Source organism: Jaculus jaculus, chromosome 12 (genome assembly GCF_020740685.1).
Source record: "Jaculus jaculus isolate mJacJac1 chromosome 12, mJacJac1.mat.Y.cur, whole genome shotgun sequence".
NCBI lineage: Eukaryota > Metazoa > Chordata > Mammalia > Rodentia > Dipodidae > Jaculus > Jaculus jaculus.
In genome coordinates this window covers 44,467,184-44,491,860 of record NC_059113.1, presented here as the reverse complement: position 1 = coordinate 44,491,860, position 24,677 = coordinate 44,467,184, and the positions used below count along the sequence as shown (strand labels likewise).

Below are 24,677 nucleotides of genomic sequence, written 5' to 3'. Positions count from 1 at the left end.
CTTTCCTGTGACAGGAAAAGAGTAAGAAACCCTATTTCAAACAAGGTGGAAGGAGAGAACCATAGCCCAAGTTTGTCCCTGGATCTTCACATGCATGCATTGCCATAGCATAGACACATGTGTATATGTTTATGTGCATACAGATACACAAATTTATAAAATAATAAGTATCACCTTTGAATATATTTTGATGTGCCGTTAAATAGAATTTTTGGCATCGAAGTGTACTTAGAGGGACCGGAGAGATGATTGGGATGTTAAAGGCACTCTCTTGTAAAGCCTGACAGCCCTGGTTTAATTTCCCAGCATCCACATAAATCCAGATGCAAAAAGTGGCACAGGTGTCTGGAGTTCATGTGAAGTGGCAAGAAGCCCTAGTGAACCCATTCTCTCCATCTCTCTGTTTATAAATAAATTAAAATACTTAAATAAAAAAAAAGAAAGGGCCCGGTGTGGTGGCACACACCTTTAGTGCCAGCACTTGGAAGGCAGAGTAGAAGAATCACATTGAGTTCAAGGCCAGCCTGAGATTACATAGTGAATTCCAGGTAAGCCTGGGGTAGAGCAAGACCCTACTTCAAAAAAATAACTAATTAACTAACTAACTAAATAAATAAATAAATAAATAAATAAAGATATTTAGAATTATGATAGTCTTCTTAAATACCCCAAAAGATTTATATTTTAACTCATCTGAACCCTAAATTCTTTATGATATCAGCAGTTGGTTTATATAATTAAAAAGTTATTCTGTTAGTGAGATTTCTGTATAGCTTTTGTCCTCATAGTAGGTAAAATAAATTATTTTGAAACAATTTTCATTTTATTTAAATGCAAATACATTCTTAGACCAAAATAAGAGAAGTAGAAGATAAACTCACAATTCAACTTCTGATTAGAGATATACATCAAAGCAAAGACCAAAGGAATGCATTAATAGAAAATAATATTTATGTCCTTTCTGGGAATGGGTGGAGAGGTTCCTGTTACCCAGGCTTTGCATCTTCCCACTATCATTTTTCCAGTGGTTACCATGGCAATGGGCACCTGTAAAGACACCAAAGATTGTGTTACTCAGCATGCAGATGGGATGGTAATGAAGTTAAAGGTTGTCTGGGGGTCATTCTGGCAGCTACTTAGATCCAGCCAGTTTGAATGTACTCACCTGAAGAGGGAATCTTGCTTCAAGGGCATCCTGCTCCAAAGGTCATTAAGGTTAGGACTTTACAGAGAGAAAGATACTCAGCCAGGCAACCTAGGCCACATTCATGGCATGTGAGACAGGGCATTTTCTCTATGAATGATGATGAAAGAAGGTTCATGAGTACCAGCAGAGTTGTTTTATCATTTAAAAAAAAGCCTTTCTTTCTACCTCTTCACAGCTCTCACTGGCACCCCAAACATGCCCTTAATGCCCCATAGCTTTGATGAGGAATGTGGCCTCCTCAGCCACCACCTATGGCTGTGGGTGGAGATATGATAATGCAAACTTCACCTCCCTGAGTAGCAGGTGGAAATAGTTTGTATTTATTGTCAAGTTGACAAGACATAAAATCACTTGTGAGGGATTATCTAATTAGGCTAGACTCTAAGCATGTCTGTAAGTGTTCATGTGGTTAACTGAGGTAAGAAGTCTCACTTTAATAGTAGGCAACACCATTTCATGGGCTAGAGTCCTACACTGTATAAAAAGGAGAGAAATTTCTGAATAGCAACATTGATTTTTCTCTGCTTCCTCACAATGGACATATTAAATGTGACCATCTCTAGCCACCATGCCTTCCATGCAAGATGGACTGTAATCCAATACTGATGCAGGATTTTGGGGATAAGGTGGGGTTCCTCAAGTTTATGAACTCCAATTTGGGGTTCTGTTCTATTTTTAACAAAGAATGAACTCAAAGAATAAATTGTCAATTGTTAAGTTTACCTAGGGAGAAATCACAATTAGTAGGGATTATTAAAGGAAAAGTAGGATTTAGGAGGAAGGATAGAGCAGAGTCACAAGCACCATGGGAAGTAGGCAACACATCAACACATACTCATGTAGAATACAGGAGAGTCTACAAGATGCATTTATGAAGAATTGAGGTTTTTAGGAAAAAAAAAAAAAACAGATGGAGGAGAGAATTTAGGTGTCTATGTAGGGAGATTTAGAAGAAACACACATAGCATACACCCTAAGTTTCCCCATGGAAGAAGGCTTAAAGGGCAAATGGTGGTGACTTAAGGAAGAGTAGTAGAAAGAAAATATTTAGATGAGAAATGAGTAGTACAGTGTTCTGCCTATCATCACTCCACATGTAAAGTAACTACACAGGTAACAGGCCTAGAGTTAGAGAAAGCACCTGCATGGTAGATCTAGAGTATAAGGAACATATGCATGTGGTAGATTCAGAGATTAGAGGAAAATCATGCATGTAATTAAAGTGAGAAATCACCCCAAACTATAAAGCAGAGGCAAGCAGAAAAGTCATCCAGACCAAGAAGCAGTATTCTGCTCCCCCACCCCCACTCAGCTAGGCTGGGCGAGAGGAGAAGCCTGTCTTGTGTATCCTAGAAGAGATGAGAGTGAACCCAGAGACAACAAAGAAGGAGCTGAAGTAGCCTTTATATTAGACTGAAAATACATTATTTATTTGGTCAGATTCAGGTATGTAAGTGGAAGAACTGATTGGTTTGCAGATTTGGAGGGAGGACACCAGGACCATCCTACTTAGGCACTCTATCTAGGTGGCATGCTAGACTGTGGACAGCAGGAGGCACTGTAGATCAGTATCCATCAGGCACAAGTTTCATTCCTGCCAAGAGTTCCATTCTTGTGCCAGGGCAAGGTGGCATGTGGGGTGGCATCTCCTGGTTGCTTCAGGGCCTCAATTTCCAACTGAAACTTCCTAAAATAAGCAAGCTTTCTCCTATTATCCTTCAGTACTATAAGATGAAATAAATCTATCCTCCCTCCAATTGATTTTTGCCAGGCATTTTTGTTTCAGGAGTATTAATACAGATAACCAGATTTCATAGGCTTGGGTCATACGTGCTCAATTCCTTCTCATAGAACAACCATACTTCCCTTGCTTACAGGTTGCTTCATTTTATTTAAATTTTTGATGTAAGGAATCGAACGTGCATATGCTATGCACACACTAAACCACTCAGCAAGAGCATCACCTGAGAATGTTTTATTGACATTTTGGGGGTAGGGAGGAGGGCTCAAGGCAGGTTCTCACTCTATCCCAGACTGACCTGCAACTCACACTTTAATCCCAGACTGCTCTGAAACTCAGAGCAATCCGCCTACCTTAAATTCCTAAGTGCTTGGATTAAAGGTGTGTATCATTTATTTACATTTTATGAACAGAAAAATATGCTATCATTCCAATGTAGTAACAGTTTCCTCAAGGCTTCAAACAACCTGATAAAATATGTTTAACATAACAACAGAGAGATTATAGTAAACACAGATATTGTAGTAATAAAAATACAAAGTAAATGAAATAAGAAAATGTCACGAATAATTTCTGCTATGCTTTTCCTATCCTTTCTACCCATAAAATGAAAATACTACCTGAGAAATTTTAATTTTTCTAAATGTTATGAGAGAATTGATTGTGTACATTTGAAATTGATCTTGTTCACTTGTTTTTGTCACTTTATGTAGTTATTTAGCAAACTTAAGATCAAATCTCTTGGCTCAACTCCTGCATGTCACAGATACTACTGTTATCAGGTTGTATCAGGGCTCTCAAGAACTCTTTCCTCCTAATTGAAAATCTTGTGTCTTCACCCAAGGTCTCCCCAGGACCAAGTCTACCCCATCACTACAGTCTCTCTGAGTGATCTAGTCTGAGCTACCAAAGCATCATTTTAGCGAGAACAGACTCCTGAGATTCACATTCCAACCTTAGCATCTACTGTATGCCCTTACACCTAAAAGTCAAACCACTGACCAGACAATAGCATATCCACCACTAAGCAACATTAAAAACTTGGAACCTGTGTTGTAAAAATGAAGCATAAGGGCTGGAGAGATGGCTTAGTGGTTAAGTGCTTGCCTGTGAAGACTCAGGAACGCGGTTCGAGGCTTGATTCCCCAGGACCAATGTTAGCCAGATGCACAAGCGGGTGCACGTGTCTGGAGTTCCTTTGCAATGGCTGGAGGCCCTGGCATGCCCCTTCTCTCTCTATATTTGCCTCTTTTTCTCTCTGTCTGTCACTCTCAAATAAATAAATAAAAATATTTAAAAAAATGAATCATGAAGTCTAAGCTGACAGATTCTTACTCAGTAGGTCTGATGTCAAACATCAGAATTAGCATTTCTTTTATTATTATTAATAATAAATAATCAATAAATATTGTAAATATTTATATAATATAAAAACAAAAATAAATATAAATAATAAATATTATTATTAATTTTCATTGTACACGGTACAGTGAGGTAGCTAGACAAACATTAGTAGGCTTAGAGGTCATCAAAGATGAACCTCAGCTCCTGTTCCCCTGGTAGCATCTAAAAGGGAAGCATCACAATTGACTCTCTATATAAGATTTAAATATACTTTATGAAATGGAGGAGGGTAGAGACACCAGAGCTTTGTTGAGGCCCATTAAGAAATGCCCTGAATGGAGGCATGATGTTCTAATCTAACCAAAGCATAAGATGACAAAGACGTACTATAGTTCCCTTTCTTAAGAGTTAATCCAACTGAGCTGATCTTCACTGCTAAGCCTGCCCAATGCTCTGAGTTCTAATTCAAAATGAGTAACTTTCTTTTTCCCCTTTTACTATCTTCTTTGGGTAGCAGCCTAAACCCTACATGTGTGTGGCCCGACCACCTGCACTTTCTCAGTTTTCTCAATAAATCTCCTTCACTTTATTCATTCCTCTTCTGCATGTCTAATCTCCCACAGTCATGAGGCAAGGAAAAGGTAGTAAGAAAATCTATAGCAGTATTGTGTCACATAAAAATACTTTCATACAAGTATACATTGTACTTTGAGTGCATTTGCCCAAACCTCACACTCACATCCCCGCCCCCCTTTTAGTCCCCAGGGTCCCCTTGAACAGTTCTATTTTCATGTCATATATATAGATAGAGATAGAGATAGATAGAGATAGAAATAGAGATGATAGAGATAGATATATACATGGCTTCATATGTCTACATAAAATCTGCAATCCCAAATAAAACAAAATACATGATTTTATGAGAGTTGTCTCTCTGAGACTGGCTTAATACACTTAATATGCTTCTTTATAGTAACATCCCATTTCTTATGATCAATATAACTTCATTCCCATTCCTTGCAAGATCTTAAATTACATGGCAAATATTTACTTTCTCATGGAAAACTGCAGGCTGATGGGAGATTTTTCTATAAGTAAGATATCTTTTCTCAGAGTCATGCAGCCTGGATCCTATATGCCACACTCTATTTTTCCTTCTTACTTAATTGGTAGGAATCTCTCTTCCTGTATGAATAGTACCTTAAGAGGCAAGGACAAAGAGGAGAAGGACAAGGAGAAAGAGAAGGAAAAAGAGAAGGTAGAGAAATAAAAGAGGAAGGAGAGAAGTAGGAGGAAAGAAGAAGAGAACTTGGAATAAGAGGAAAAGGCAGAGTAGGAGAAGGAGAAAAAGAATAATTCTAGATTGAGGAAAAGTGACTTTAATGGACAGAGAGGAACTATCCAGACATATGGTAGACCAAAGATGCCTATTCTCCTCTTTCCTTTTACTAGAGTATTACTAAGAACCACTGGACTCCAATAATATGCTCAAGCCATGAGACAATAATAGTTTAATAGAGAGTTTCAAGAAATATTACCATCATATTTAAAAAATAAATAAATTGAAATATCCCTGGTTGAAACTTAGCTTCACAGAGCTTCTAACAGTAATTTGCAGAACTATGAAATTTATTGGCTCAGCACATTCTGAGATAGGTCCAGTATATTCACAAACTCTTACAGCACCCTGAAGGATCCTCAGTTGCTTCCCCCCCACCCCCGAGGGAGCTGAGTTATGTTTATCTGTTTATATGTGGCATTTACTGGGAGCTATGCTCCACATAATCTCCCATTGATTTTCCTCCTCATTGTTTATGATGTATTCATCTTTCCTGAGTCACTTCAAGATAAACGTATTTAGGTACAAAAATGTGGGGATAATGTTGGGTATATATGTAGGCACTTGCCTTTTTAAATTAAAACAATATCCTGGGCAGATCTTAAAGGAAACCTGAGTGGACAGCAAACAAAACTGTTGCTAGGAAGAGAAGAATCCTGGTCTTATGTTCTCTGTGTTGTGTTGTCACCATAACTGCTTTAATGATATGAAATAAGACAGACAAAAGTCAGAGAAAAGCAAAAGAAACCTGTGGCCACTGTGGCTTCTGAGGATGCTCACTGGGGGGATCATGAAGGGCAGCAGGGTGCTCACTAGTTAAAGCCTGCTGAGGGCAGCGCAGGTTGGGGTAGAACAATAAGTCAGGTGGTGTTGGATGCATGTAGAAATGCCAGCCAAGTGGTTCAGCTTGGCCAAAAGTTCCATGAAACACAGGCCTCCTTCATGTTGAAGGGCTTCGCGATTTCCTGCCTATGGGAAAGCCACAGTGCGAATACACATGCTCTCTTTTCCCTTACCTCCCAGTGAGGCTTCATTGAGCTCAATCTTAATTTAGCCGCTCTCCTTCTCATGCTACTGCTACCATCTGTAAAGTCCCTTCTTGTGGAAGGTTTTCTGCAGCACGGCCTTAGTCAGAGAGGAAACACCTGAATATGTGGGAGATACCAGATTTTTTTCATTGAAATACAAAATCTTACTTTTATAAGAGGCGAGAAATGACAGGTTATCACTCTCATTGCACTGCTTCAGATATAAGAATAATATTAAAACAGCAAAAGTGTCAATAGCCTTTCCTTTCACTCTAGCCTTGGTAATGGCTGGGTGGTTACACACAATTGCTAAAACAGTATTTCCTCTCCAGATGTAGTTAAGACTCCAACCTCCTCTACCTAGGATACCCTGGATAGGAGGAAGATGTGATACAGTATCTCAGGAATCTGTCCAAATGAGAAGGGGGGCTCATTGGTGGTCCTAACACACAGTGATGAGGACATGGGCCCCTGGAATGTATAAAACTGGAGCAGAAACTGGCCTGAGCCTCATCTTTATTACTCCATGCTTTGGCACATACTCACTGTTATTTGACACTAGACCCAGATAATCAAGAGATGTATTCATATCTGAGATCTTGAAGTGAAAAGGGTGAAGACATCCTTTATGTCTGACTGACTGGGAGGGTCTAGAGAGACTAACAGTGGCTTACATGTTCAGTGGTTGCCCATCGGCACACATTTGATAAACATTAGTGACTGAATAATGATTTGAATAAATGAATGAACAACTTATATTTTTCTGAAAGGCTTGTGTAAATATAGCTGACTTAAAAATCTGTAAGTAAGGGCTGGAGAGATGGCTTAGTGGTTAAGCACTTGCCTGTGAAGCCTAAGAACTCTGGTTCAAGGCTCAATTCCCCAGGACCCACGTTAGCCAGATGTACAAGGGGGTGCACGCATCTGGAGTTCGTCTGCAGTGGCTGGAAGCCCTGGCGCATCCATTCTCTCACTCTCTCTGCCTCTTTCTCTGTCACTCTCAAATAAATAAATAAAAATAAACCAAAAAAAATTTAAAAAAAATCTGTAAGTAAGATTGGAGAGATGGTTTATCAGATAAGGCACTTCCTGCAAAGCCAAAGGAACTGTGTTTGATTCCCCAGGACCTATGTAAGCCAGATACACAAAGTGCCTCATGCATCTGGAGTTCTTTTGTAGCTGCTGAAGGCCCTGGTGAACCCATTCACTCTATCTGCCTGCTTCTTTTTCTCTCTCTCTCAAACAAAAATAAATATATATATATATATATATATTTTAAAAAACTTTAAGTCATTATGCATAAACCAATCTGTCTGTGCACTGGTGAGATGGTGATGGTATGTCCAGTTTCCTGTTTCTTCTGGTAGGTGGGTTTGGATATGGAAGGTAAACCACACCCCTGATTACTTTTTAACATTCAGACACAGTTTGCAGCAGATACACCCTTACTCTTTGATGGTCTGGTATTAATTACTTACAGGCTCTGTCTCTTCATTTGTTTTACCTCATTGATCCATACTCAGGGTTTGGTGGAGCGATTTGACGACGGGGCTTCTGAGGTTAATTCAAGTCTCTAGCATCTGAGTCTCAGTTGCTCATGTTTTTTGTTTTTTTTTTCTTTCAGTGAAAAAGGCAATCGAGCTGAAGTCCAGAGGAGTCAAGATGCTTCCCAGCAAGGACAGCAGCCACAAAAACTCTGTCTGTGAGTCACCCTCTTTCTATGTGTGGACAATGTGTCAATCAAAGGGACAAATAGAGGAGTGGTGGTGTGGTAAGGGAGCCTGTTTCTCTGAGAAATCTCTTCTACTTCATACCACCTCTTTGCTGCTTTCAGAGTTGTGCCTAGGAGGAAGACCATGAGATAAATTGACTACATTGACTAGGGATGCCTCAAGTCAGTCTTCCCTCTCTTTCATATCAGTCCCTGTGTGAGGCCGGGCATCTTAGGATTCTTTATCAAAACCCAGTTGCACGTAGGCATCTTGAACCCACTCTCTACTCTGTTCTATTAAATCCCCACACATTCACCAGGTTGGTCTTTGGAAAATGGGAACTCTCTGCATATCCTCACAGTGTTTTCCATTATCTACCTCATGAGGAATAAAAGAATTTCAGGCACCCTGTGTGTCCTTCCTAGAACAAATCCAGATGTAAAAGTCAAATATGCTGTGATGTTTGTATGAGCCCACCACCATCACTGCTTGGTGGTAGCTCTGAGATGGATGATACTGGCCTCCACTTTTGTTCTTGTGTCTGCCCCTCAGGCCCCTCACATGGGCTTAGCTGTGAGGACCCTCCAAGTCCCTTCAAGATGTCACAACACTTAGCAGCCATCTGTGCACTCCATCCCCTCACTCAGGGTCAGTAACCTCCAAGATTCTTAGAGAGTTGCCCATGAAGGCATTCTCTAGATATTCCATTTTCAGCATTTTTCATGATTTTATGCCCAGAGATAAGTTCTTACCTAACAACATAGCTTGTATATACCTTCCACGTGAATGACCTTGTCCAGTGCAAGGTTGAATGGTTCACTTTGAGAATGGTTTAGCCCACATGTTGTTCTCCTAAAGCTGTGAACTAGTGGGTCTCCTTATCTAATCATCTCAGACACATCTGCTCATGGTACTCTCTTTCCTGCCCTCTGGGAACCCCTTGTCTTAGTATTTGAAGTGAATGAAAAAGAATGACCTGTAAATGTTGGCATTGCTTTTTTTTGTCTCATAATCATACCCTGTGTCTTTTGAATGAAATTTTAAACAAATTTTTAATAATGGAAACAACTTAGTGACAGAAGAAGAAAGAAAATGCTTTGTTCTTCTAAACAATGTTTTAATATTTGTTAGTGTTGGTTGGGAATTCTTTGAGAATAAGATATCTGGTATTTCTTATAACCTTGAAAACCATTTTTATAGCAAAGTCCCTGGAGAAATTATCTGAAGTTTCACATGCAGCCACATGCATATCTGGAACACCATCAATTGAATATAGGATTTATCTGATTGTGGGATGTTAGGCAAAGCTTATTTATTAGATATTCTTTTGTCTCCATCTTGACAAAAATGACAAATGTATAAATCATATGTGGGGTTGTGGTAGTTTGATTAAATGCCCTGCAATAGACTCAGGAATTCATTGTAACTCCTTGGATTTCCAACCACCTGGCTGGGGGAAATGCTACTGGGCAGATCTTAGGGTCAAGAATTAAGGTCCACCAGAACAAAACTGGAGGCCAGCATCATTGACATTCCAGTATAAAGGTATGCAAAGTGTCTGAATTCTGCCTAGAGCTCCTGAAGTATGCTGAGCCTTTTCTCTCTGTGTTTGGTCCTGTGAAAGCAGGCCACCTTCTTTTGCCATTATGAAATTGCACCTGGATCTGTAAGTGTCAATAAATCCCTTCCTTCCATAACTGTGCCTGGTTTGGAAGTTCATTTCAGTGAACCTGAAACTGTCTACTACAGGGGTATAGAAAGTGTTCTGTTCTATCTTCAAGTAGTACTAAACTCTTTTCACTGTACCCGAGGAATAGTTGGTAAGGAAAACCAAGAAATAAAAACACTGGATCACCCTGGGATCAAGGGAAATGTGCCACTTCTGATGAAGAGGTGGACTGGAAAGGATATTTGGTCACTGTAAAAGCATTTGTTATGTTCAGGTCCAAGATTCATTGTTAAGAAATTATAGCAGTTGTATTTCTACATGGTTATAAGGCAGATATGCTTGGACACAGTAAAAATTATCTATTCCCACCTGTAACATCTGTCGGACCCTCAGTCATCAGCTCCAATTGGAATATGAAGAGGGGACAGACTTGTCAACAACCCAAGGTTGAAACAGCAGGGATCATCCAGGACACTGGACTCATTGCCTAGTAGCCTTAAAGTGATTTGGGGATCATTTATCCACAGATAGATAGAGGAGGGCTGACACCTTCCCTGAGGGCCTTATTCTTTATGAAACCATTCACTAAAATTTAGTCATCAGCATTTCTGTCTTACCCCAAGACCATGTTGACCATAGCCCCTCACCTCCAGAAGGTTAATTCCAAGCTCACAAAGCTCTTTGTTACAGAACTTCTAATGGCACCCCCACCAAACTACCTTAGTGACATAGGACAAAATTTTCACACACACATACACACACACACACAAAAAAAAAAAAAAAAAAAAAAACAAAAACACACACACACAAAGCTAGCGGCCAGTGTGAGCTGTCATGTCACATATCACCCTCAGTTTACTCCTCTCAAAATTAGTCATTCTGGGCTGGAGAGATGGCTTAGTGGTTTAGCGCTTGCCTGTGAAGCTTAAAGACCCTGGTTCGAGGCTCGATTCTCCAGGACCCACATTAGCCAGATGCACAAGGGGCCACATGCGTCTGGAGTTCATTTTCAGTGGCTGGAAGCCCCAGCATGCCCATTCTTTCTCTCTATCTGCCTCTTTCTGTATCTGTCACTTTCAAATAAATAAATAAAAATGAATAAAAAAATTAAAAATATAGTCATTCTACAAGGTCAAAATTCTTTTGCCTCTTTATTTCCTTTTCTTCTTTCTGAGAGTCCTCACAGAGGAAGGGAGTGACAGAGGTGCCATAACAGTGTCCTGTTCTGCAAGAAAAAGTCTGTGACTGGTAGGATGTATCTGATTAGTGCTCACTGAAACCAGTCATGGAAGGACCCTGGGGAACTGAAGTTTCAGAAATGAAAGATGAGGACTGAATGTGTGTGTGTGTGTGTGTGTGTGTGTGTGTGTGTGTGTGTGTGTACCTTTTGCTTTAGTTTTATGAGACAGTCTCACCCAGGTGTTTCTAGCACTTGCTGTATATCCCAAGCTGGCCTTGATCTTGATAGTCCTTATGCCTCAGCCTTCTAAGTGCTAGGACAACCCTACACAGCTACTGTGTATAATTTTTGAAGACAGTGATGGTAAACATACTGTCCCTCCTCCCACACTAGGCCAAACTGTCTGATCCATCCGTGGCAGCCATTCATATTTTTATATTTTTGTTTTCACAAGTTGGGAATAAATATAGAACAAGTAAATTTTATTATTGGATATATTCCCTGATCACAAATCATAGTGTTCTAAAATGCAAGAATGAATTCTTGTAACATTACTTGTCCTATAACTGAACATATAACCCCCAGCATGAGGTTCCTCCATGCAGAATGTCTAGTAGGCTCTTCTCTTCACACACAGACATCTTCAGAAGCAAGGGGAAGGAAGAGAAGAAGCCAGAGTCTCATCAGAAGACTACCTCAGGAGATTAAGGGAAAGTCAGCCAATCATTCTTGTGATTTGGAGAGCTCTCTTTATGTGACTCACTTCCATAGTGAAAAGTGACAGTGGACTTGTTTCATCCTGACTTCACTCCTTCATCTCCATCCTTCTACATCCACCTGTGTGCTTTTCTTGCTTAGTGCCAGGAAGTACCTTTGCCCATTCAGGATGAAGGCCATCAGTTTACCACATTCAGTGCAGGACTCTTTTCAGCAGGGCAGCAGGCTCTGCCTGCCAACCTGTACCCAGACACAATTGTTTCTCCTTCCCTCCAAATCCCAACTGTCTTCTCTGGCACTGTTACATACACCTCTTCCTACCTCTGCCTGTGTTCTTCCTACTCCAATTCATTGCTGAGGATGGGTGAGGCACATATAAGTGCAGCCACATTTTTATGCTCCAACCCTATAAAAGCTTCACAACGTTGTTCCCAATTAACTCCATATACCCTAAAAGTATGCAGACCTCCCAGCCTTCTTAGTATCATCTCCTACTCCTCTCTCCTCACTAGTTTCTGGGCTATTCTTCAGGACATGGGGCACATCCCTGTCTGGAATGGCCTCTCCAAAGGAGTCATAACCCTCTCTTCCCATGGATGATTTCTTAGGATGGTCATCCTCTGTTGGAGACACTCTGTCTAAATGTCATTTTCATTGCCACTCCAATTACAGCTCTGTTTGTGTCTTTTGAGCTTACCCAAACATATCATATGTGTTTGATTATACTGCACATGAGTAATTTAATTTCTTATCTCCCACCCTTTGAAAAACACATTGTTTGTAAGGAGTGATGCTCTTGCCTAAGTCCCCAATTTCTTCAGAGTTCTCACAGAGGGTGAGCACACAGTGGAGGCTCACACACAGTGGTTCAGGGTACAGAGTACCATACTGCTGTGGTGGTGGATGTGAGTGTTGAACTGATGCTCACCATCTCCAGAGTCTTTGCCCTCATGTCTTCATCCATGCTCTGAGCCACACAGGCTAGTGTACCAGTAACATTCTCCTTAAAACATACATAAGACAAGGTTTAATTTTGACTTAGAATTTCTTAATGTCAAGGAAGGTATGGGAGGAGCCAATAGCCAGTCACATCATCACATCAACAGGGAGGATACAGGGAGTTCCAGAACAAAAAGAAGGGCTGGGCTGTAACTTCAAGATCCATCCCCAGTAGCTCACTTTCTCCAACAAGGCCCCACTTCTTCCTTCCAGAACAGAAGTACCAGGTGGGGATTAAGTGTTCAAATACAGCTCTTCCAGGCTGGTGTTTAGAGGTATGGCATCTTGTTTCTTTCCTGTGTCTTTGTCTTTTTAACAATCGGCTACCATTTGAGGAGTCAGGCAAATGGGTGGATCTCTGAGCCTGGGTGAGGGTGAAGTGCAGGCAGAGGTTTGTTGTTAGCAAGGCCTCTACTTGTAGCTTCTGACAAGGTCTCACTCCTTCGCTCCTTCTGCAGTGGCACTCAAAATGGTCCAGAGTTTAACATACCCTGGTAGGCTTTCCTACAACACAGCCTCTGAAAAAAAACTGTCCAGAACCCTTGCTAATCGAATTGTTTACCTGAACACCAAAAGGGTCAGGGAAGTACCAAACTCAGCATGTGGCATATGTCCAGGCCAACTTCGAGGGGTTCAAGCTGTGAGAACTAAAGACCTTATGAAATTATCAAAAACAAAAGTCAGCTGGGCCTATGATGGGTTCCATGTGTTTAATGTGTCTGGGAGAGGATCAAGTGAGCTTTCGTTAGTGAGGAGCAGAGAATTTCCATGAAGGTGTTTAAGGCACAAGCACAAAGTCAGAAAGCTACATAAATATGAAGCTTTTTTATATAATCAAAACCAAGGCTTGTTCTGTGAAAAAGAAGAAAAAGTACTCAAATACATGAGCCTGTGGAGGACATTTTACATTCAAATACTCACAGCTGGTGTTAGCCAAAATGACTGACTTCATGGACTTCCACATTGTACTCCATGGTCAACAGAAGTCACTCCATGTCCTGTGAGTTGCATCAGGTATGCTTTTGGTTCTAAAGTCTCAATCTGGAACTCATTTCTCATCAGCATTTTCACAGCCCATAATTTTCCAGGTAATTAGATACACTCTTCTATTAATTCTCTGGAGAGACATCTGTGGTCCTGTGACTGTAAGTCCCCCATAGACTCAGGTGCTTATTAAAACTTGTAACTTGGGCCTCCAGCTGCCTGGATGGAGGAAGTGTCACTGGAGGCAGATCATGGGGTCCAACCCTAAGGTATGTTTGGGGGTAGATCTGATTTTCAGCCCAAAAGGATGCAGGGCAGTTTGAGCTCTGGTGGGGCTGCTACTGCTTGCTATCCATTTGTGCTTACTGCTTTAGGTTTCACAAGCTCTTTGGTTGTTTCTCTCTGTTTGGTTGTATGAAAGCAGCAGCTTCTGCCGCTGATGTAACTGCCCCCTGGACCTTTAAGCTCAAAGTAAGTCACATCATCTCATAAACTGTGTTTGGCTTGGAAGTTCATCCCATCAGTGTGGAGCTGCTATAACTGCATCCTTAGTAATTAATGAGATTTGTTTTGTTCACCTGCAAAAATCACATTTTGTTTCATGATAATATATTTAGAGACACTGGGCTTGCTAGTAAGTGGGTGTAAATGCTTATCATCACCAGGGCTCACATTAAGGGCCATGTTTTATTTGAATGACAGTATGTGATATGACATCTTGCAACAGTGAGGTCCTGTCTGCAGTCTCAAGGCTTCTTGTGTTGACCTCTCCAAATTCACTTTGAAGCAGATTTATTCAGTAGGGAAAATAATAACCTCAAACAGCTATACAAATATTTGTATTTTTGAAAAGATTAGATTAAAAAGAGGCATAATTGCCCCAATCTGTTCTATAAATTAAGATATCAGAGGGCTTTGGCACTGTTATGGATCCTGGCTTTGCTCACAAACCTCCATCCCCACACAGAAGCATGGAAATACTAGATTGGGTAAAGTGCTTCATGAATCAGGTTGTTAATGATACAGTTTCTGAACAGGCCTTTCTCACTGCAGGAAATGAAATATCTCATCAAATGCTGAGGAAAACTTGCTGAGGAAAGCTGTTGTCTAGATTCATATGGGAAGAATAGCCTTGCTAGAAACTGTGAACAGATCTAGATGGTCCACCTAATGTTGCATGTTCAAAAAAATTTAAAGAACCAGAAAAAAATAATATGTTAAAATATGAAAAGCAAGGTTGGGAGATGGCTTTGTGGGTAAGTTATTGACACACAGACATGAGGACCTGAGTTTTCATCTCCAGAATCCATGCAAAAATTAGATACTCACACATGTAAATCCAGCACAGAAGGATCCCTAAGGCTTTGCTGGCTAGTCTAGCTGATTTGGTGAACTCTAGCTTTAGCATGAGAACTTTTCTCATAATAACAGGAAGAAGAAGTACTTACTTCTGACTTCCTTTATGCACATGCACACACGTGCATGTTCACAGCCCCCCACATGCACCTACGTGCATATGAACATATACACCTGCACATACATACACACACATATACATACAAACACTCATACACATGTGAGAAATGTAAAACAAAACAGAAAATAACCTGTTTAGGTTTAGTATTAGTTACAATCTCATTGCTGTGAATAGATATCTGACCACAAGCAACTTAAGGAAGCAACAGATTTATTCTGCCTTATGGTTGCATGGGGAAGTTTGATGGCAGGGCAAGCATAGCAGCAGGAGTATGAGGGAGACCTGGCCACACTTAGAATGCAAGAGAAATTAGGAAGTGGGGCTGGTCTATAAAAATCTCCAAGCCCTACACCTAGCAAATCGTTTCCACCAGCAAGGCTACCTCCTAAAGTTTCTACAGTCTTCCCCTGTCTGAAAGCACCAGTATGTGGAGACCAAGTACTCAAGCACATGAGCCTGTGGGGTACAACACACTTAAGCTGCAAAACATTATAAATGGTTAAATTGAATTGCAGCCATAGTGGAAAGTAAAATGCATTTTATTCAGCTTCAGCATTCAGTTAATGAAGCACAAATGTTTAACTAAGGGGAAGAATTCAGTTTGCACAAATAACTAAAGGTTGAATCCTTTTATTCTAATGAATGAGTTGGACGGTACCTGTGTAGGTCAGGAAGTCCTCTGGCTTAACATTCTCATGACCTAGAATGTCAGCAAACGATGTGAGTTGTCATCAAATTTTGTAAACTAATATAATTTAATCTTTCAATATAATTGAATGAGAAAACCTCCAAAGGTCTGGAGATCTGTGAGATTGTTTGTCTTTGGTGTCAATCTAGTGGAAAACATGCCAGTGCCTATTAAATGAGGGAACTTTATATGGTGGAAAGTAAATCACCTTACATGACCAAATCTCTCTAAGTTCAGCCAGAAAACCAAAACTCTAAACTGGCTCATTATTTTATGTGCCTTATCAGTTACACTTAGTACATCATTCTCATACCCAAGGAAAATAAGTCAGCAAGATAAATTAACTAGCCTGTTTTTACAAATAGATGACATATGTTGATTTAAAATAAAGAACTAGTCAGCTGATCATGGAGAATTGAAAAAAAAAAAAACAAAAAAAACCCAAAAAACTATTCCTTATGCCTTGTAATTTTACTTGGAATACTTTTTTAAAGGATTGAGAGAAAACAGATAATAGATTAAAAATAATTTCAATTATTGTACTTTATTATAAAATTAGAGAATCATAAAATCCACCTGAATCAGTTTGCCTAGACTTAACCTCCTTGACTCCATTTTATGGAAAGCTTCGAGATAATTTCTAATTTTGACTAATGCATGATTTTACTGGTCATTTATAGTTAGTTTTAGGGAAAGTGATGCATGTTCTATTATAGGAATAAGGGAAGAAGGATATAGAGCCTGATCTAATACAGACTATAAGGAAGATGGATTGTCAATTCTTCTCAGTGTTCCCTGAAATTCTTATGCAAACTTTTATTCATTGAAGGGAAGAATTGGTCAACTGGACCCCACCAACACACTGCTGGCCTGCACTGCATTCTTCTCATGTGCTCCAAACATGATGACATGTTTGTCTTAAAAATCTGAAAATAATAGCCAAAATAACCTATAAACTTCTTAATTTGGAATTATTACAAATTCAAAGAAAGTGACAAAATCGTTTAGAGTTTTATCCTTTGCTCAATTTTCCTAAGTAGTTACATCTTAGACAATGATGTCAAAACTTAGAAAATTGTCATTGGAACAAGAAAGAGAATATGTTTAAATTTCAGAAGTTGTGTATGCACTAGTATGTATAAGATATGAGAAAATGGCCCAATGTGGTGATACACACCTTTAATCCCAGCACTCAGGAGTCAGGGGTAAGAGTGTCACCATAATTTCAAGGCCAACTTGGGATTACAGGGTGTGTTTGATATTAGTCCTAGCTACAGTGATACCCTACCTCAAAAAATATAAAAAATGAAAGATATGAATATATACATATATATTTCGTATGTGTAGACTTATATCCTTCCTAGAAACTGAAATATAGACAGTAAAACTGCCACCAACATTTTGTGTGAAGACTTTTGCATGACAAGCATGATTGGGATTTTTACTGCTCTTGGATATATGTCTAGAGGGATAATTACTGAACCATATGATACTTGCACATTTAATTTTGTAGAAGATTGTCAAACTAGTTTCCCCAGTGGCTTTACCATTCCACATTCCACCAGCAGCATATAGCCTTTATGATAGGTGGGTAGTGATGCCTCATTATGGAGCTGGAGCTAATTTACGTTTTCTGAATGATTAATGATATGGAAGGTTTCTTCAACTGCTTGCTTACTATATATACATCTTGATTCATATATTTTCCAGTTTTATAATTTAAGTGATTTTTCTTGATTGTTTTGGCCATCATTTATATATTATAGAAACCAGCCCTTTGTTGGTCATATGGTATGCAAGCATTTTCTTTTCTATAAAAGTTCTTTGGATAAACCCATCCCTTATTTAGCAAATACATTTCAAATGAAAACAAATAGGATGATCTGGTTTCTCCTTGAAGTAGGAGGACTTAACAGTATTAAACCTTCAAACATGCATGGAATCAGGAGCAAACATGGTCTTGCTTCTACCTAAATAGTGTCATGGCTTCAACAATGAGAAACCCATGACCTATGGGGTGAATGGGGGTTTGCTTACATCTCCTGTTCTACATCTCACCAAATGAAAAGCAGCTATACATTGTCCTCATTCACATTTCCATAGATAGTCACATGGGTACAAATAAGGGCTTTTAGATTTTTGAAGTGTAACACAAATTATAAGGAACAAATGAAATAGGTTTTACAAATTTTTATTTACATATTTCAACATCCTTTTTATTTTTATTTCTTTATTTTCATGCATATATATTTGTATGCATTTGTGGAGATGACACTCTAGGGCTTATTGATGCTTCAAATATATGCCAGAAACTTGCACCATATTTGCATCAAGCTTTTCATGAAGGGTGGGTTGTGGTGGTTTGATTAAGTTCCCCACAATAAATAAACAATAAACAGGTATACTGAATGCATGATCTCCAGCTGGTGGCAATTTGGGAACTGGATCCTCCTGGAGGTGGTGTATTGTTGGGAGCAGACTTATGAATGTTATAGCCAACTTTGCTTTGCCAGTATTTGGCACACTCTCCTGCTGTTCTTGTCTATCTGATGTTGGCCAGGAGGTGATGTCCACCCTCTGCTCATGTGACCATTTTTCCCAGACATTATGGGGCTTTCCCTTAAGTCTGCAAGCCAAAATAAACCTTTTCCTCAAGCTCCAGTGAGCTTCACTTGGTCAGATGTTTTCTGCCAGAAACACAATGTTGCCTACAACACTGGGGAATTGAACCTGAGCCAGAAAGTGTGCAAACTGTATTTAACCACTGATCAAACTTACCAGCCCCACTATTCTTGATTTTTAATATTTAGATTGGTACTGTAGTTTCATATTAAAACAATTTAGTTTCCTTATTGACTTTTTTAACTGAAAAATGGAAATTTTCACAGTAGTAACTGCCAAGGATATATAATGATGTTTTTAAATTTTCAGAAGGGCTTGCTCACTTACTCACTAGCACAATAATTGGAATAAGTGGGATAATTTAATATATGAAGTTATTATTTATTTGGCAGAATATTTGCTTGGTCCCATCCCTTGAATTCACCCTGTTTATAGTATTTTCATAAGGAGAAAATAGATGGAGTAAAGTGTTCAGTGGTATAAAAAGCATGTCTTCCTTTAAAATATGTGAAACTATGTGGCAATGGAAGAGATCAGATAAAATTAACAAGATGGATAATAAGGAAAAACCTTTAGAGATGGAAAAGCCTGTGTTTTACAAGTATCGCAGATTACCCTTGTTAGAACCTTGCAACATCTACTTACTTGTTTAAATTGCCTGTTTTATTGTTTGAATTGTCAATTTATACCCATATGAGATAACAAATACTATAGCATATCGAAATAGTATAATTCTATGGCATATCTAGACAAATCATAGTTTTAAGTAAAAATTCAGTTTTAGGAATATGTAAGAGCTATTTTTAACTCACTTCATCAAGAAGACACTTAGAGTTTTATGTAAATGAATACATGACAGGTCTTCCAGGAATCTCTGCCTCTAAAATTGGGGAAAATGACCCTGTATATTTAATTGCAGCTTCCAGAACAACTGATTTTTATGTAATTCTTAGTTGAAAATAATTGAAAGAATAATTTTGCATTAGGTGAGTGTTTCATGCACAAAAACTTCAGAGGTGATTTTATGACATTAAAAGAATGTTATTATAAGGTGAAAACAGGTATGCCGATGAACCTGTGACCAAAATCAGTATATTGTGCTCTTGGGTATGCTTAGCTTAGTGTGTGGAGTCATGCTAGCCATATTAGAGTGTGGCATCCTTTGTATCACTATAGGTGTGGTATCATCCTCACCTCCAAACCATCTGCCCTCTTTCTACCACTCAGACTGTTTAACAGCATCCATGCCAACATTATATAACCCTACTTGACTCCTGTTTTAGTTTTGTTGCATATTGTATCTGCATTATGGGGAACTCTGACCTGATATTGCTGAGTAGAGAACCAACTCTCCTTCACTCTGAAAATAACTGATGAAAGCCCTCCAATGAGTGTTTGCTTAGAACATGAAAGTTCTCATGTATTTAGTGACTATCTCTTTTCAAAACAATAATTGCCTTTTATTTGCTGGAAAACAAGAAGCAAATATTGTGCTATGGTTTACTCCTGTATTTGTGATAAAGCAATTATCATAATATAAAACTAGATGTGTTTCTTGTAATTTTTAAATTAATATTCAATGTATGATGTGGATGAACTGGTGTGTATCTTATTAAAATGAGGCTTTGTAAACAGGAACATTTGAGTAATTACTTTTATGTTTTGTTAGTCAGCATTTCTTATGGGAAGCCTTTGAGTTAAAAACATCAGTGTGCAAATTACTCATCAGAACATTGGAGTTATAAAAGGATAATACTCTTGCTCATATTTCAATTTCTCCAAAAGTACACTACACTTATAAGGGAAAATAATTGTGGCTTTCATTTTGTTTGTTGTTCTGTTCTTTTTGATCTTCACTTTGCAACTAGTGCTCAATATTTAGACTGTGTGGTAAGAATTCACATGTGGACCCTTGCCTCTGGAACATGTTGTCTGCCTACCTTTTCCCAGGGTCCTCATCCTAGCAATGCTTCTGGTATAATTAAACAAACTGCACTTACAGTCATTGCCACTCAAAGTCTATAATTTTTGTAGGTTCCCCCATGGTGTTGGACATTTCATGTGTTTGGAAAATAAGGACCATGCCATGAATATAATGCATTATTTGGGGAGTTCAACAAGGGTACCCCTAATTTGTGAACAAGTATGGGTCCTTACATTTTTTAAACAAACAGTTAATAAAATAGACGTATGATGGCTAAATTATGAATTATCAAGCTTATTTAGGAAGACATCTTAATTCATGAAATGTATTTAAGGGAAATTTGTATCTATGAAGGATTTGGGAAATTTACACACACACACACACACACACACACACCATCCAACATAGAAAGCCCTTCAAATAACAGACCAGAAAGTATTAAGAAATAGTGAAGGACCAAGAGATAAAAGATACATTTTACATATAATCAAAGTAAAACGGTGTCCCCAAGGCATTACACAGAAGGAAAGCAACAAGAAAAATCATTCAAACTGAGTATTCTGCTGCTTCCTGGGAACAGACTCATGTGGATATTCAGGCCAGGTCAAGGAGTAAAAGGAAGAGAAGAGCCATAGAGAAAGGAAGAAGAGAATATGATATGTTTGTGGTCTCCTGTACATGGATCAGATGTGCAATCAGGGAGAGCCTCCTCATCAGATTCAGATGTGTATGTAGAAACCTGATTGGTCCGTGGACACACTGTTTGATCAGCCAAGATCTGACTGGTTCATGTACTCAGATGTTTGACACTGAGAGGCTGAGGTAAAGAACCTGGAATTTTCTGTGGGGCATGTCACTGGCGGACATCTTGGAGAGACAGGATCCGACCCAAGTTTCAGTTCTGCCAAGATTAACGGAATGGCATCCATCTCCTTGCTGTCTCTTTGGGTTTCTGTCCCTAATTAACTCCCTGAAAGGAATTACTTTTCTCCTATTTCTCCATCATATATTTCACTAAAATATCACACAGAACAGTTTCAATGTCCTCAAATACTGCCTCTGACTATTTCTCATTCCCTTATCTCAAATTCTGACTGAGACCACTTTAGAATCTCCAGAGTCAGAATGTTCTAAGGGAATCATGCAGTTCACAGCTTTATCATACTGACTTTGTACTCTGTAACTTATGTTTAAGTTTGCATCATGTGTTTCCTACATCTGCTGCGGGTTAGGTTGCAGAAGAATCAATGTTCCATAAGTCACATGTCCTTGTGGCCAAAAGTTCCTGTGTCTTAAATAATCGATGGAATATTTAGGGGGATAGCATATCTTAACTCCTGTAAGAGAAAGTAGGAGAGAAGTAGATAAAAACATACCTTCTATGAAAAGATGATTATGTTACAAGGACACAAACATTATAGAATCCAGGCTCTTTCCTAAGGTCTTTCACTGTGACTTCTGAAGGACATGTGGGGGACAGTATCTTCTTGGGCAAGGATTCTAAAATGCTGTCATTATCCATGAAGCTGTCTTTCTAATGGAGAAGGCATTCTCATTTCACAGAAAGAGCCCAAGCTGAACCATCAAATGGCAATTTGATGATGTGTAGAAAAGACTCAGTTTTTGCAGTGAAAAGACAATTGGACGGCAGTCATTAACCCAGCACATGGTGTACAATTAGCCCTGAGGAAACACTATTTTATAGTCACTATTTTTGATGTAAAACAGGAGTTTTATGTGTACAATGCAGAATCATATTTTATCAGTCAACTTAAATGTTGTTTAAACAATGGCATCAAATTAATTATTCTCCAAATCAATCAATGCATCTATTATCTATCCATGCATTCTGTGTGTGGAACCCAGATAACTGAACAATACTGAACATAAACTCTTGTTATTTAAAAACTAACTTGGATTTTGTGACTACCACTCACCCAAGTGTCAAATCTTTGGTTCTCAAATTAATGTTCTCCTCATACTTTATCATAGAAGTTGTGAACTGGTAAACTCAGACCATAGTCTCCACATTGCTACATATTTCTAATCCATTCCATAGTTGGAATAATCTATCCCTAGGCTACCAAAAAGTTGTTTTTTTTTTTTCCATCTAGTATCCATTTAGCATTTATGTGAAGGTGCTGACATCATGATTTACCTTCACATGAAATAAAAATTTTGTTTTCAGATTTTCTAGAACTTTGAACTTTATAGTCCCTGGGCAGATCCCTATTACTTTGGTTCTCTAAAAGACCTAATACCTATCAATAACATATATCAAAAAGCATATTAACAGTGAAGGAAATGGGCATAAATTATTGCAGAGTGTGCATACGGATCCCAGGGCTGGCTGGAACATGTTCAGTCTAAGATACTTCCTCTCTGAAAACCTATTCTGGCCACAGGAATGGACCAGTCTCTTACTGTACCTCAATTAGTACACCTGGGCTTACTTTTTAAACTGTCAAATATCAGGCACATGTATCACAATTATTTCTTCTTTCTACCTTTACCCTCATGGCACACAGCTGAGTATATAGCTAGGGCTGAAGGAAACTGGGTTATTAGTGATATATGCTTCCCAATCAGAGACATGAGCTGCCTTCAATCTCAATCTTCAAGATTATTGCTTTTCCCTGATACTCCACAATCAAGATGAACCCTTTCGGTTGCTTTCATATTTTAGGTTTATGTGACATTATTTCACTATAGAAGCTAAAATTTTATGGTCTGTTTGGAAATGTTATTTTATGCCAAGTGATTTTAATCTCCAATTCTGCTACGTATTGGGAATTCAAGACATTTACTAATATTTTTCATAGGAGTGTTAAGGGAATTGGTATAATAGAGTCTGGAATTGATTTGAGCTTGTTTGAGAAGCCCTCCCTTTTGCTTAAAGCTGAGTTGTTTTCTTATCAAATTTGCCAAATGGATACTCTTTGCCCTAAATGAGAACCCCCAAAGAGATGCGAGTGTGTGGGGTGTGTGTGTGTGTTTTACAGTTAGACATCTCCAGGGATTGGGGCAAAAAGAGTAACAGCTTGACATTGGTGAACTTTCTCCTTGCTATTTTAACATTTCAAAACCAAGTGGACTTTGCAGATGTATAAACTGACTCTACATACTGGGCACATGACCTATATCTAGGTGGAAATCCTCACCAAAGCACTAGACACTTATGAGATACCGACACTAAAACCTATTATTGTTAGTTTGATTGGTAATAATACTAACATAATATGCCAACAAAGTGACTCATCTGCAACTTGTTGGATTTTGTTATCATTCTCTCAATCCATTTTTTAATAAGTATACATAATTCCACTTGCCTTGTTCTCCCTGCTGTGACATAGCATACAATTTTGTTGTTTAGGAATAGTTCCAGAGCTCTGTACCATGTTATAGCATTTAAAATACTCACATGTTATTTATCTAAATTGTTCTGAATAATTAGATTAGCATTTAGGAAATTAGAAAAGCTTTAATTTAAATTGAAAAAGTGTAATGAATGCACGCTTATCAAGACATTGCTAAAACTCACTTTTAAGTATAGAATGATGGGCCAGGAGATGTCTCAGTGGATAAAGTGTTTGCCACACAAGCTTGAGTAATTGTAGTTATATCTCTAGAACCCACATAACGTTGTATGCTAAAGAAGGTGTCTGTAATCACAGGACATTTATGGAAATAAGAGAAGTGGAGACAAGAGAAGCCACCAGAAGCTCACAGGCCAACATGCTTTAGTGAACAATGAGAGACCCTGCCTCTAATAAATTGGAAAGTGAGAACTGACAGCAAAGTCTATCCTGTGATGTCACCCAAGTCCTGTGACAGACATGTACACCAGCACTTGTACATAAACTTTCACTCTCACTAACAAAAAATCATAATCATATAAAACAAAGATGGAATTAAGAGAGATTTTATCAGTTTAAGAGATGAAAAAAGAAGATAGTATGAAGAGATTCGTCCTATAAGAAGCAGTAAAGGAGAGGTAAAGTCCATCAAGAGACCCAAATTTTGGTCATACATAGGTTCTGAATGGA

General features: G+C 38.7%; 1 protein-coding gene across 4 annotated transcripts in view; it reads left to right on the top strand.

Annotated features, from left to right (window-relative positions):
* Window positions 1–24,677, top strand: part of Csmd1 (CUB and Sushi multiple domains 1) — a 1,843,561-nt gene that overhangs the window by 1,221,124 nt on the left and 597,760 nt on the right. For all 4 annotated transcript variants that reach the window (XM_045131039.1, XM_045131041.1, XM_045131040.1 and 1 more), the window contains one exon: window positions 8,284–8,361. In XM_045131039.1, the coding sequence (XP_044986974.1) occupies window positions 8,284–8,361 (78 nt within the window). The remainder of the gene's footprint in view (window positions 1–8,283; window positions 8,362–24,677) is intronic.